The following is a 15,958-nucleotide window of genomic DNA, read 5'->3' as shown; positions in this document are numbered from 1 at the left end:
ATGTTGCAATGTACATACAATGTAATGTCTGTGAGGGAATCCTGTCTCTTAATATTGACTTACTTTTTATTGCCCTAAAATGTCTTTAGCTTGACCATGTAGATAGGCTGGGGGCCAATACAGAGACTCTAAGCACACAGGGACCTGCAGTGAGGTCTTGAGGAGCCTGTGTTCTGGATTCCAGCTGATTTTCAGAGCAGAAGTTGAGTCTCCGAGGAGGGGCAAGCTATCTCTTTGAGTGTGGCTGGAAGTGTCCTGTCCTTGGGGGCTCTGTGTCAAGGTTCTGAGCCAGAGGCTAAGGAGCTGCTACCAGAAAGATGGTTTTAACTTCAAAAGAAGAATCCCTCCCTGTACCAGGAAGTGTGAGCAGAGTGGTTTAGCCATCTCTACTATGACCTTGAGGGAGAAGAAAGGAAATGCTGGGTGACAGAGGTTAAATAGTATCCAGACTGGCTGCTGCGTGAGTGGGCTGGTCAGGAGAGCTGGGTGGTCTTCTAAAGGAGCCTCTGGAATGTGGAGGAAGAAAGGCGGGACCACAATCTCTCTAAAGAGGAGATTCCATCTGGCCAGCTCTTCCTAGAAATGTCCAAGTCAAGAGACATGGCTGGACCAGTAACATCTAAGGTAACTTGGGTCAGTTTTCATATCAAGAGGACACCCTTCTCTAAAGTCTACTTTTTTTTTCTTTAAATTTTTTTTTCAACGTTTTTTTAATTTATTTTTGGGACAGAGAGAGACAGAGCATGAACGGGGGAGGGGCAGAGAGAGAGGGAGACACAGAATCGGAAACAGGCTCCAGGCTCTGAGCCATCAGCCCAGAGCCTGACGCGGGGCTCGAACTCACGGACCGCGAGATCGTGACCTGGCTGAAGTCGGACGCTTAACTGACTGCGCCACCCAGGCACCCCTCTAAAGTCTACTTTTATAACTTTAGGGTACCTCTGGCACATGTTCAAATAACTGCCCCTTCTGGGAGATCAGCAAAGAAATCTGAGTAAACTTAATCTGACTTTGTTGTTCACCAATTATTTGTATATCTTCTAATACCCAAAATTCAAGCAGCTAATACACTACATAGCTTTAACACAGCACAAATTTCGTCTTTAAATTGCATCTCTGAACTTTTTTCTTAGTCTATAACGAAAATTGAAAAACTAAATCAGAAGATAGAGACATTTTTTAAATTAATAAAACTGCAATAATGTTGCTATTCGGGTTTTTAATTTTTTTTGAGGATGCAGTTTTCTTTCTTACGTATTTGAATCACCAAGTCAGAATCATTCTCCAGATCCCAAACCTGTCATACAAACTGAACTCACAGCTGGACTTGTAAAACAGTAGAATCACTAAAATTCTTCCTAAATCTACATTGACAGCCTAGGTTGGCCTTAGAAAATTAAAAGAAAGTGAACACAAATTAATAAATTTTGTTTCATACTAGTTATTAATAAAGCTTTATATATATATAAAATTTTTATATATATTAATTATATTCATTTATTTATATTTTAAATATATTTATATATTTTATATAATATATATTTTATATATTTTAATATATTATATATATTTATATTATATATATAATATATTATATATGTATATAATATATATATAATAAAAGCACCATAAATAACATCCTAATGGTTCAACAGCCCAGCTAAGTGGAATTACACATTTTTCATGTTTATATAAGTGAAGCTCTTTTAATATAAAAGTTGTTCCAAAAAATAAGTAGAAGATAAATTGCTGTTAGTTTACTTCTTCTGATTCATCAGTTTCTATATATTGCAGAATATTTGCTCTCTGCCTTTCTCGAACATATGTATTGCAGAAGGCTGCATCTTGGAAAATGAAAGTTTTTCCTTAATACCTTTTCCTAAGATTAGCAGGACATTAGGCTGCTGCCTCCACATTTTTGTGGAGCTATTCCTGCTAAATGCAAATATTTTCTCCAAGTCATCTGAAAAAGCTCAAATTTGGTCATCACGGAAGCTTGTGCTAAAGTATTACAACAGTTTCCCGTTGCTTTTCCTGAATGTTTCCTAGTCAGTGAACGTGTCTTTCAAAAATTTTCCACCGTGTCCTCTGAAATCTCTCTTAAAATGTTCAGCAAAAATAAAAGCTTAATTTGTAACTGTGAGAGGTGATGGATGTTAACTAGGACTCACTGTTTTGCAATATACAAATACTGAATCATTATGTTGTACACCTGCAGCTGATATAATGTTACATGTCAGTTATATATCAATTAAAAAAGAAAAAAAAAGCCCTCCATGGTCACTGTGCATCATCAGACATTTCCAACGGTTCCTTCCTCTGAGTGGAGCCCACCTTCAGGGAACCTAATGTGCAAGCATCAGCACTGAAGCCACTTTTTCCTGGTGGGGCTGAGAGGGCACCCGGTTTTATTCTTCACTGCTTAGGGCTTCCATTCTATGGCACCAGCGTCTTTGTTGAGCCATGCATCCCCCCTGTGACACATGCTTGCCCTCCCATGCTTCCTGCCGTCATCGTTTGAATCTGAGAACTGGAACATTTGCCTCACAGGCTCCGTGTCCCCTCCATCCGTTGCCCTCACCACCGGGGGCTTCATCCATGGGGTGGATGACAGTGAGCCCTCTGGCCTCTCTGTTCCCTGACTTTCTCCACAGCCTTTTCATGCAACTGAGAATCGCACTTGTGTGGCCAGACTGTGCAACTCAGACCTTCTTATCACCTGACCTGCTTTCCCGTGAGATCTGGAATTCTGCTCTCACCAGCCATCAGATCTGTCCTTCTATCTTCTGGTGTGTTCTTTGTCCTCAGTTTCCAACACCAGCCCTTCAGTCGTGGTGATCCCCTTTCCCACCTAGATTTTCCATGGTTCTCCATCTCACTCACTCGACAAATACCTATTTGCCAATTCCTTTGGCATCGTGAGCCTGAAATGTTCTTTCCCACTCCTTTGGAGTCTCAGTTAAAACGATATAATCTCGAAAGGACCTTTTCCTATTCTCCAGGTGGATGTAACTGTTGTTGCATTTGGGCAACCACAGTATATCGCTTGTACTTCTAACACTTCTTTCATCTTACCCAAAATATGGTTTTATATGCTGGTGAGTCTCTCCTACTAGATTGTGTGTGCCTCTAGGACGGGGTCGTGTCTTACTCTTCTTGAGTTCCTCTTTGGCACACGCACGGTAGGCACTCAATAAATATTGGCTGGAATACCCAGACCGCCATATCTTGAGAATTGGATCTGAGACTTGCCAAAGCATGTCCCCTGCTTGTGTCACACTTCATACTTGTTAGTAATGCCGCGTGCCCAGAGTTCCCACATACCCGTCACGTTCCACATCCCTACACTTTTGTCTGTGCTTCTATGTGCACCGTCCTCTCCTCCCAGAATTCTTTCCCCTACTTCTTCATCTAGCAAACGTCTTCGCATGCTCTTTCTGACCTAACTCAGACACCATCTCATTTTCCTCTTCATTCAGGAAGGGTTACGTACCTCTCCTCTGGATGTGTAGACTACCTTAAGGCTATCACTGTCATTTACTGTATTTTCATGATCACAAGCCCAAAATCTGAATCAGATGTGTGAACTGTGTGCCCCAGTTTCCTTTCCATTTCTGTCAAATGTGGATAAAACTTGTTATAAAACCTAAAACTTTTAATATCTGCAAAAGCTTGAGAACAGCGCCTGGCACTTAAGACACCTCCAACAAAAGTCATGTATCTGTGTCGTTATTAATATGTTTGAGTCCTTCATTAGATGAGGATGTTGGTTTTCCTTGTCTTCACCCTAGACTCTCCAGGGTCCACCCGCTGCCTCTGACCTGGCAGGTGCTCAGGTGGTGCCCTGATGATGCGAGGTAAGTGGTGGCCTATTGATGCGACGATGGTCATGATTACCACCTTAGCCAGAGAAGGGATCTAGACAAGTCAAATAGCTCCCTAGGGGTAACTCTGACAAAATACATGGATATATCCATGGCTGTTAGTGAATATTTCCAGAGCAATAGTCTCATCTCAAAAATACTAACAAACAAACGAAACAACAAACACAAAGTCATTTCTGATTCAGAAAGGGAACCACTCATTTGTGGCTTACCCTCTCCTCCTTGCTTTGGCCTGTTTCTCTCAGCCCCTTCAGATGTTCAGATTCTGGATCTCACTCATTTCCCCCTCCTTGGGGGGGTCTCACTCTTTCAGACTGTCCTTCTTTCCCATTCCTCCAACCTCTTCTTGTTTACTGGATTCTCCTTCTTAATGTATATGTGTGCTCAAGTTTCCACCACTTACAACAGCTACAAGAACAATGGACAAAGCCCTAGTCCCCTGCTCCCCATATCCACCTCTAGTCACCCACACTGTCTTACTTTCTGACAGGGACCTCTACATGTTCAACTTGATGGACACTGTACATCCTTATTTTAGTGACCGCTCAGTTCAGCAGTTCCCAAACGCTATTTATTTGTTGTTCTTGAAATTCTTTTTTCATCTGATCCCTGGGCTATCACTGTCTTCCTACTTCTCTGCCCATCTTTTACAAGCTATTTTGCTTCCTTCTATCCCTTAAGTGTGGTTTTCCTTGTTGGACATCTTTTTTCCTGTAGGTGAAAAATTATACATTTGTCCTGGCCAATCTCATTCATGCTGCAGGCACCAAATACTTATTTCCTGATGAGTCTCTTAGTGATGATGACTCTCAAACTGTATTTCTGACTCCGCCCTCTCAGTTGGGATCCAAACGTGTGTATATAGCCCCCTTTAGACGTGTCCACCTGGATAGATACTATTATATTCTGCAGACATGCGAACTCAAAATATCCAAATGTAGTTTGCATTTTGCCCTCGAATGCTGTATTTCTTAGTCAAAGGTGCTCCACATGCACAATCATCAAAACCAGAAACACTGGTTTCATTTTAGAACCTTCCTTTCTACTTCATTCTCACAGGCATTTTGTTAAAATTGGCGGGACCTATCTTCTAAGGGTCTCTCACATCTCTACCCCTTTGTTGATGTTACTTTCCTTACATTCACTCTGCCCCATCGCTTCTTGTCTGCCTTTCCATCATCTCTCTGGTGAATGCAAGTCTGATTGTGTTATGCCCCCGCTCACCGTAACTGTCAGGGTCAAGTTAAGCCACATCTGTCCCCCGCCTGGAGCACATTGAGTGATCTGCCCATGCTGGCCCCTCTGGATCCAGCTCTCTGTTCCCCAACACAGGCTCCCTGCTATAGCTGTACCCTTGCGAGTCCTTGGGTTCTGTCCACACACCCTCACTCACTGGTGTATATATCCTCTTACGTTTTCCTTCTTGAACCCCACTCTTCCCTCACCTCTGCACCTTACTGGCTCCTGCTCATCCATCAAAACTTAATTAAAGCATGACATTCCCTGGAAATACTCCTGTCCTCCAGTCAGGTGCTCTCGGCCACTCAATGTGTTCTGGGAGGTGGCGCAGTTTGGTGTTAACAGCCATGAACTGGGACAGACAAAAAAATGTCTGGGGTCGAGCACCAGCTCTGCCACTTTCTAGCTGTGGGATGTTGGCAACTTACTTGCCCCATGCCTCAGTTTCCTCATTTGTAAAGTAGAGATGTTAATGGCACTGCCCATTTCAAAGGTTCATTAGGAAAGTGAGTGAGATGATTTACGTAAAATCCATGGAACAGTGCCTGAGACATAGTGAATGCATTAAGTTGAGCTATTTTTATTATTGTTGTAACTATTGATTTACTTGTCTATTTTCCAAAACAGACAGATCTCTGAATTCCCTCTGAGAGAAAGAGACCATGCTTAATTTGACTATGTTCCCTCGGCACCTAGCACAGCATATGGGACATTGTAGGTACTCAATAAACACTCACCGAATGAGTGAGTAAATATAGTCAGTGAAATACAGTCTTAAAATTTTACCTGTAAAATATGCTAATGAGTAACATCAATCTAATTTTCTCATGTATGTTTTTTTTACTTGCACAGTAAGATATTGATGGTATCTCATTAACTTAGTGTAACTGATGCACTGTTCTTAGAGGCGAGAATCTTCTACTCCTGACAGGAGGGCACAATGTAGTTAATTAACAGAAATGTTATTCTGGAAGGCATGAACTGTGTAGGCATGAACTGTGACAAAATTCCTTGGAGACACAAACAGAGAAACAAAATCTGAATTCCTATCAGAATGCGATCAGAAAGCTTAAAGGGGAAAAAACAGCAGAGAAAGTGTTTAAAAGGGTGACTTCAGGAACCATCTTTCCTGAGCTTCCTCAGACAGCCAGCCATTGTCTGGGACAACAATTAGGTCTGCAGAGCACCTCATCGGGCAGGGGAGAGATGTGTCTGGAAGAACGCTCCATTTCCACCCGCCACCCATGCATCCTGCAGAGAAGAGTCTGGAGCGATGTGATAATGGGGCAATGGCGAGCCTCCAGGTTTGTTTGGTTTTTTTCCATGTTCTTCATGAAAGCATCGCTTCTTGTCTGCTTTGAAGCCATTGCTTTCTCAAATACAGACACCTGCCTTTTTTCTCCCGTAGATTCCTTTGCACCTCAATGGAGATGCTCTATAGTGATGGGCATTGGATATCTCTTCCACTGAGGGATCTTACTTCCACCCTTAGTAACTGCTAGAAGCTCCAGAGGACTCTGAGCAGAGGCCAGCCTCTAGTCTGAATGTCCCCACCCTTCTTCACTGCAAGGAAACACTAGGACAAAAAAGAATTCTATGGCAAAACGAGGCTAGAAATCACCCCCTGCCACAGAGTCTCCATACTGTGGAAAGACTGGGGCAACTTAGAGAACATCTCTGCAGATTTTTCATCATCAGAAATAATTGAGATTCTACTATGCAGGTGCTAAATAGAAACATTTGATCCGTCTATACTTGGTCTTGTCTTCTTTTCAACCTGGGCGCAGGCTTATAAAACATGGGGATACAAAATAAGGATGAGGTGAATCTAAGTCATCTTACAGAAGCAGACAGAATTACTCAAATAGGGATTGTCAATTTTTTTCTTTGCCATGAGGTATCTCTAAAATACAATCCTACTGATGTGGAAGTCAGGAAATAGTTTGATCCCATTAATTTTCACTGTGCAAAGTGAAAAATCCCTTTAAAATAATTCTAAAGAGAGGATGATCATTTACTTTTTTTTCCAAATATTTTATTTTAAGTTATCTCTACACCCAACGTGGGGCTCAAACCTACAACCCTAAGATCAAGAGTTGCATGCTCTACCGACTAAACCAGCCAGGTGTCCCTGACTATTTGTGTACTTTTTAATTCCAAGGCTAGAATATTCTCAGTCTTCCCTTTCAATGAGGTCTGGCTCAGACTAGATTTATAATGAACATCCTGAGGAATACAATATTGACATCTTCTAGAAGCTGAAGGAAATGCTTCATGAGTATCTATATTCTATTATCATAATGGCCCCACAAATCACCACTCCCATTTTACAGATCGGGAAATTGGGATTCGAAGAGATTAAGCAATTTATCCAAGGACTTGGATTTCGAGCTGAGAATATGAACTCCCAAGTCTGCTGATCACAGTCCACTATTTTACAAAAAGAATCCCATAGGATTATGGGAGAAAAATGTCGCCTGAGATTCTCTTTTTAAAAGACCATATTGCGGGGCGCCTGGGTGGCGCAGTCGGTTAAGCGTCCGACTTCAGCCAGGTCGCGATCTCGCGTTCCGTGAGTTCGAGCCCCGCGTCGGGCTCTGGGCTGATGGCTCAGAGCCTGGAGCCTGTTTCCGATTCTGTGTCTCCCTCTCTCTCTGCCCCTCCCCCATTCATGCTCGGTCTCTCTCTGTCCCAAAAATAAATAAAAACGTTGAGAAAAAAAAAATTAAAAAAAAGACCATATTGCATAATTATAACTACAGAAAGAGAGAATAAATGTTCATCAGATATTTCTGGGGAATGGGTTTGTGTACCCGTTCTGGTCACGTCTGTCATCTGTGCTGATACTTTTTTGGTCTGATCGGCCAAGGGAGCTTGGCACGTGTCAATATTCTCCCAACCTGGAAGTTTGTGGGCTGTAGATTCCGGAAGCTGAATTTCTGCCCCAAGGATAATAGGGCCTTTGGAATAATGAGAACTGACCTTCTCATATCCAGCGAACCCCTATCTTCTACAGATGGCATTCCCCAGACCACATGACCTGGTGAGAGTCTTTGGGATCCATGGCAAGCTGGGCTGAGCTAGGCAGTATCTGCTGTCACTCTGCTGAGGTTCGTTTCTGTACCCTTAGCTAAATAAACTCAGAACTGAAACCTCTGGAGGGTGTGTGGGTTTGAGGCCTCTGCTAGAAAGCTTCCAACTCAAAGTTTCTTCGCGTGACACAATGCTGTTTCTACGCTACTTTCTTAATTCATACAGATTTTCACTTTTATTATCCCTCTTTTCCTTATTGTATTATCCCTCCCAGTATCTTATTTTTTACTCCTGGTCACTTTGCACAATCCTCTGTCTCCTCTAAACCCTGTCTCCTTGGAAAAGAAACATACACATACAGAAGCTTTGAATATGAACTCTTGCCCCATGTTACCAGAGCAATTTATTCGCTCATCTTCTTCTTTGAGTAGCATTGCTTGGGAATCTCTTAGTGTCCCTGCTTCCTGGGGAAGCAACCCAAGGGCAGGGGGCCAAGGTCTTTCTCCACGTTTGTGTAGCTACCTTCCAGCATCATCTCTGGAACAAAGGAAACTGCCGATGTTTGTATTCAATCAGATTACATAATCAGTGTTAGGAGCGGCCTGAAGTGACAAGAGAGGAGGCCATTCACGAGTTGACAGAGAGTTTATACTCACATTTCAGTTCTAGTTTGATGAAATCTGTGTTGCCCAAATTCTCAAGGAACACTCCCCGGGGGATTAATGTTTTGAAGTAGAAAGAAATGTCAGCGCTGGTCTCCCCTTGGAAAGTGGAGAAGTGCAGGTAGGATGATGGGTTTGGGAAAGAGGCAGCATTCCAATAATTCCCTGTGGAAGGAAAAAAAAAACCCAGGGTAATGTATACCTTGACAACAGGAGTAATAGAAAGCACAGCCATTTCTTAAGTTTTAATAAATTTCCATTGGCAATAGCCCTTGTCTCCTCTCATCCTGCTGAACATCATGGCACAAAATCCCCACAGACTTACTCTCAACTTTCTGAAAGTTCTATGCGTGTGTGTAAGAACATGTTGTACTTATGACTGACAGCTGGGGTTCCTACCAAGAGCAGCCTTGGAGGGACCCTAGGGGGTAGATGCCAATAAAGGGAAAAATGCAGAGCAGATCCTGGCACCACCGGGTGGGGGTTGGGGTGATGTTTTGAACTCATGCATACGTACTGATGGCTTGGGTTTGGTGCAAGAAGCATCTGGGTTAGACCTAGAGGGATACAATAGGAATGGGGTCTTTGGTGTTCTACTTTTACTTCTCATCCAACTTTGTCTTTGAATAACCAGCTCCTGCTCAGACATTGAGTACAGTGTGGGGGAGGTGGGGGCCAAGGAAAAGGCAAGAAGACCAGGCTATTCATTTCCCCACCGCCCCCATTCCAAACCTCCAGAGGCTAGTTGCCATGAAGGGAGTGTCTCCCCTGCCAACCTCTTCCTTCCTGGGGACTCCAGGTGAGGACGGTGTGGGGTGCTGAGCTGAGTCCACCTGAGGGCTCTCCATTAGCCTCTACCCTTGAACTCATGACAAAGACATGGTTGTACACCACTCCCTCATTGCTTGATAGTAGCCAGTGACCCCAGGAGAAAAGCAGTTCACAGGACATAATAAAAACACCAAACTCTATGATGCACATTCCATTAGAACAGATGGACCAAGAATTTAATACAACCAAGAGCTGAATCTTGACTTTATCTGCAGGGGAGAAATTCCTTTTGATTGTGCACATTTCTGAGTATGTTTACTATCACAACTAAGGACAAAAATACATGGGCATGCTAGCTACTGAAGCCTTTCCCTTTAGTACTGAACTTACGTTAACATCACCAGATTAGGCCCAACATGGAGTCACTCATGTTAAGCCTCACTTCGGCAACCCAAAACTTAAAGTTTCTACACTCTGTTCTCCCAGAAAGGGAAAGCCCGAGTCAACCAATTGGCTTTTGTCTGCTCAGCACAAATTACATGATGTGGCTCTAAGCCCTCCTTTCACTCCATATAAGGGAAGTAATTCTGCTTTAGCCAATCAGAAAACTCCCAGTGCAACTTCCTTGTTCCTGCTTACCTCTGTCTATAAAAGTCACTTGCTTTGTATGGTTCTCTAGAGATATTTTCTATCGGCTAGATCGGATGCTGCCTGATTCATGAATCGCTGAATTCAAACCCTACAAGGTCAGTAAATTGTGGAAAATTTTCTTGTAACATCTGATTTTTTTTCACTTTTTACTGATTTTTCCTTCGAAGAACACAATCAAGTTCCCTCTACTAGTTTTTATAAACTACATTTTTTCTTTCTTTCATGCAAATTATGCACATATAGAATATTAAGTTCAACTGCTATTTTTTTTTAAAATTTTTTTTTCAACGTTTATTTATTTTTGGGACAGAGAGAGACAGAGCATGAACGGGGGAGGGGCAGAGAGAGAGGGAGACACAGAATCGGAAATAGGCTCCAGGCTCTGAGCCATCAGCCCAGAGCCTGACGCGGGGCTCAAACTCACGGACCGTGAGATCGTGACCTGGCTGAAGTCGGACGCTTAACCGACTGCGCCACCCAGGCGCCCCTCAACTGCTATTTTTAAATAAAACTATTTTTGTGTTGGCACTGCTATACTTAAACCATAATTTTATTGTTATTTTTTTATTTTTTATTTTTAAGTGTCTTATTATTTATTTTTGAGAGAGAGTGAGAGTGGGGGAGGTTCAGAAAGAGAGGGGGACAGAGGATCTGAAGTGTGTTCCACACTGAAAGCAGAGAGCCTGATGTGGGGCTCGAACCCACAAACCATGAGATCATGACCTGAGCGAAGTTGGACGCTCAACCGACTAAGCCACCCAGGCACCACATAAACCACAATTTTAAATTAAATATATAATGTTGTTATATGAGATATTAAAATAACCTCTCATTTAATCAATGTTATTTGTTTTCATTGTTAGAGATGTCTAGGATAGAGTGACATCTAGATAAATGAATGGCAATTTATAACCAGCAAGTCAGCACAAAATATGTTTGTAAATGTCTTTATTAACGTAAAACAGTGGTGGGAATTGAATCTATTATTTAAGGGGTCCCAAAAGTCTTAGTGCAGTTTTGAGGTTTCTTTTTTAAGTTGCCATATCAAAGCTTTCAGCAGGAGAAAAAAATAGACTAGTTTCCTCTTGGGAAAGAAGAATATGGTATGATATTGGTTAGAATGATACATGTGTGAGTTGCTATCATCCGAGGGCTGAGTTCTCTTCCTGGTTCAAGATGTGGCTGAATATCTCCTGAGGGGACTTCGGGGGCTTACCTTTCCCAGTGGACTGAGAATGAAGGTCTCACAAGATAAAACCTAAATCAAACTAGAAGTTGCAGCCCTCCCATCAAGGAGAGTTCTAGAAGGAATGAAGCTCCATCCCCAGAGTCAGCAGGATTTGGCTCATCCTAATTGGGTGAGAGCCCTATAACAACAGAGAGGCCCCAAGAATCAAAGTCCTCAGCCATGCTTCAGCCTGAAGCAAAGCAATTCTGTCTCTTTAGGCTAAATCCCCAGGATGTGAATGTAATTAACATTTTAAAGTTTCATTCCAATCAAGTGCATTCCCATTTTCTGAGGTGGTGATGTATTAACAGAAGGGCAGTTGTCTGAAATGATTCTAGAAAAAGGAAAGCTAAAAGTAAAACATGTCAGTATTTATTTGAGGTCCAGGGCTGGTTATTCAGACAGAAATATCCCTGGAGAGGAGAAGGGCAGTTCAATCAGTTATTCCAGCTTGATGAAAGGTCCCCACAGACCACAATTCCATTTGTTCTAATTCTATGCTCACTAAGCAACTTCTAACTAATTTGGCCTTTTGAATTGACATATTCACAGGGAAATTGAGCCTGGTGCACACGGTGGTTACCAGTCATCCTTCCGGAAATGTCTGGGTTATCACATGATATCTTTTGGAGTTGTCACTTGTGGTATGCCCCAAGTCTCTGGATGAACTAAGTCCAGATTCTTGACCAGCAACAGTGAGGATTTTCTGGGGACTTGTGTCAGAGTGGAGCTGTCCACTCAGGTGGTGCTGAAGGAGAGCCATGTGGTACAAGCAGAGGTCATTAGAAATTCTACTTACTTTTAAAAACCCATCCTTTAAAAGATCTGTTTTAGTCATACTTAAACATTTTTTAACGTTTATTCATTTTTAGAGACAGATACAGAGCGTGAGTGGGGGAGGTACAGAGAGAGAGAGAGAGAGAGAGACAGAGACAGAGACAGAGAATCTGAAGCAGGCTCCAGGCTCTGAGCTGTCAGCACAGAGCCCAACCTGGGGCTCGAACCCATGAACTGTGAGATCATGACCAGAGCCTAAGTCAGATGCTCAACTGACTGAGCCACCCAGGCGCCCCCCCAGTCATATTTATAATGTACATGATATATGAGTATAGTGGTGCATGATAGAATTGGTAAGTAAATATGTTTATGGGGATGTGGGCATGAAAGTGTTAATGAGCAATGTAGACAATGAGAAAGGTGGGGAGCCACTGCCTCAGACGCTGATGAACTTCTGTGAGGCATGTTCTGATAAGTCTGTTGCCCAGCCTCTGGGATTTTTGGTTACAACAAAATAACATGAGCTGTTTTTTTTTTTTCCTAGTGCTCATTGTGCTTCATGATGCAAGGAGCCTAGAGCATTATTATTGTTTACATTATTCCCAACTGGCCATAAGCTCCTTGAAAGCTGGGAGAAAACCATTTCGTCTCTATAACCTTTGGCCCCAGAACATAGTAAGCACTCAATAAATAATTATTAAATCAGTGGGTAATTGTATAGCCACTCCTCTCAGTTCTGTCTAATTCCACTCCACATGCGATGTCCTCATGGGGCAAGATTTACTTTATGGTAACCTGAGTACTGAAGATACTAACTAAATATAAATAAAAATTAATGCTGCTTTAGCACCTCCTGATAACGGGACACTGCATCCTTAGCACACCATAACTGTTCTTACCTATGTCTTAATTTCTGACATACAGACAGACCTCATTGAACAATGCCATGAATTTGCAAGGATGATGGTCTCCTAACCTTAAGATTACTGAAATTGCTGCCATTTGTACTTGCTGTCAAGGTCAGTGCTATAGAGGGTCAAGTGACACTGGACGAGAATACCAAGTTGGAAATAAGAGATTTCATTGCAGGGCAAAGAGTAGTATCTCAGTAGTGTGGACAGGCAAAAGAAGGCAAGGTTGGAAAATGCAGAGCCCAATGCAGGGCTTGAACTCACAGACTGCTAGATCATGATCTGAGCCGAAGTTGGATGCTCAACCGACTCAGCCACACAGATGCCCCCAAGATTTCTTTTTAATGTTTATTTCATTTATGTTGAGAGAGAGAGAGAGAGAGAGAGAGAGAGAGAGAGAGAGAGAGAACACGAGTGGGGGAGGGATGGAGGGAGAGGGAGAGAGAATCCCAAGCAGGCTCTGCCCCATCAGTGCAGGAGCCCCATGTGGGGCTGGATTTCAGGAACCCTGAGATCACGATCTGAGCTGAAATCAAGAGTTGGATGCTTAACCAACTGAGCCAACAGACACCCTGTTCATCCAAATTCTTTAACAGCCATTTACTTTAATCTCACCAATGATTATTTGGTATGGGATACTGACTTCAAAATTTCTAAGGATATTTTCTGCTGAGCAGTGTTAAAGAACTTCAGTTTAAAATGGAACTGGAGGATAGAAAATAGAAAATCTCACTCACGTGCTTTTAGGAAAATAAAACATAAGGACAAACATGCTGATTTCCCATAAATGTCCAATTTACAGAAATCTGATAATGTTGGGATTTTCTTAAATGATAAGGAGTTGGTCAGGGGTTACCTCATAACAATCTTGGGAAATTTTTGCTTATGGTTTCCAGAGGCATGAACAAGAAATGACCCACGTTGGGTTGGTCTGAAAAAATAAGCTGAATTGAGCTCTTTTTTGTCTGACTTGACTGTTTTTTTCTACTTGGGGAATTTTCAAAGCTGGCCTCTGTTTGTTTTTTATTTTAACAGATCTAACTGAACTCTCTTCTGTCTCCATCCCCTGTGCATAAATACAGCCTTCCCCAAACCCACAACAGATGCCTGGAGCTTGCTACAGTCTGTGTGTACCAAATCGCAATTCTTCTGCTATTCCTAAATAAACTCCTCTTTTTGACAGTTTTGAGCTTGCCTCAATTTACCCCTTTTTTTAGGTCGACAGCAGCAATTTGTTTTAAGCCTAGGTTTAATTTCTCATTTTTTAAGTTTATTTATTTATTTATTTTGAGAGAGAGAGAGAGAGAGAGAGAGAGAGAGAGCGAGCAGGGGAGGGGCAGAGAGAGAGAGAGAGAGAGAGAGAGAGAGAGAGAGAATCCCAAGCAGGCTCCGCACTTCAACTTAAAATGCTGCTGTGGGTCTTGATTTCAGGCACGATGAGATCATGACCTGAGGTGAAATCAAGATTCAGCCGCCTAGCCAACTAAGCCACCCAGGCGTCCCAAGCCTAGTTTTAATTTCCGACCTCGGGGTACAGATACATAGTTTTAACAATCCAGGGTGCTACAAGGGATAAAGGAAAATGCAACTCCCTGCTCCAGCCCCATCCCAACCCAATTTCTTAGCAACAACTCCTACACTTAACTCTTTCAGTTATATCCCTGTGTTTGTAAAATACGCATGTGTCGATATTTATTAATTTATGCATTTTAGATATACTTGATTGACCTTCCCCAGATGCAAGATAAAGACTGAGCATTTTTAGAAGCCTGCCTGCCTATTCCCTTTCTCCAGATTCTCCCAAACTAGCAACTCACAGATTTTGGGTTCCACCGAAATTCAATATTTACATTTTTAGGGCTCTGGGTTATTCACTAATGAGCCAACTAGTAAAATATAGTTTCTTTTATTTGTATAATTTCTTTTGTTCCTCTGGAATCAGTAGTTACCTCTTTTTCCATTGGCTTAGTTTTCTCTGTACCTGTCGTAAATTCTCTCCAATAACTCAACACATCGGTAAAACTCTTCCCACATGTGTTCCCAACATCACACACATCGGGTGATCTAGCAGCCCCTTTTTTGTCCCTCGGAGGTCCCCTACAGCCTCTGACTTCCTGTTGTCAGGCCCACTGGCTCTTCTGAGGGTTGACACCCGGCTCTGGTCCTGGGACCTGTCTCTTGCTATTATTGCCGACCATGTTTCTGCTACTCTTCACTATTAAATGGCCAAATCAGAAGACCCCATGACTTTGGGCGATCCCTCTTTCTAGGTCTACACCCTCATTTCCACAGGCACATTCTCCTGTAGCTTTTTGAGAAAAGGAATGCAAGAGGTCGACTTTCTAAATCCTTGCTTTTCTGAAGAGTCCTTATTCTGCTTCCACACCTAAATGAGACACTCCAGAAAATTATTCTGCCATGGAGTTATTACTAAAGGCATTTCGTCAATATATTCCAGCTGCCTGTGTCGCTATTGAGGAAGCTAATGCTCTCTGATTACTGCATCGTGTATGTAACTGATGGGGTTCAGGGCATGCTCCCCCAAATACAGCACCTTAGCATATTGAATATTTTGAACTAAGGGAATGCAAGAAATGGCTGGTGCGGGAAGGACTCTGGCCCTCCCGTGAAGCAGGTCACAGACCCTTATGTGAGGTGCCCCCCTCTCCCTGAGGAAAGGATCACCCTCACCTCGAAAGACAAAGGGACACTGAGAGGAATCAGAACAGCCTTGCTGAGTTTCCCCCAGTTTACTGCTTAGCTCATACGTGGTTCTGTCACGTCTTAGCTCCTGTTGGGTAG

At 42.6% G+C, this 15,958-nt stretch overlaps 1 protein-coding gene across 5 annotated transcripts in view; it reads right to left on the bottom strand.

The window, feature by feature from the left end:
- CNTNAP2 (contactin associated protein 2) overlaps positions 1–15,958 on the bottom strand; it is a 1,965,211-nt gene that overhangs the window by 244,010 nt on the left and 1,705,243 nt on the right. For all 5 annotated transcript variants that reach the window (XM_045053282.1, XM_045053281.1, XM_023250688.2 and 2 more), the window contains one exon: positions 8,813–8,983. In XM_045053282.1, coding sequence (XP_044909217.1) covers positions 8,813–8,983 — 171 coding nt within the window. The remainder of the gene's footprint in view (positions 1–8,812; positions 8,984–15,958) is intronic.

Source organism: Felis catus, chromosome A2, assembly GCF_018350175.1.
Source record: "Felis catus isolate Fca126 chromosome A2, F.catus_Fca126_mat1.0, whole genome shotgun sequence".
Lineage (NCBI taxonomy): Eukaryota > Metazoa > Chordata > Mammalia > Carnivora > Felidae > Felis > Felis catus.
The sequence above is the reverse complement of the archived record's forward strand: the minus strand, read 5'-3'. Positions and strand labels throughout refer to the sequence as shown.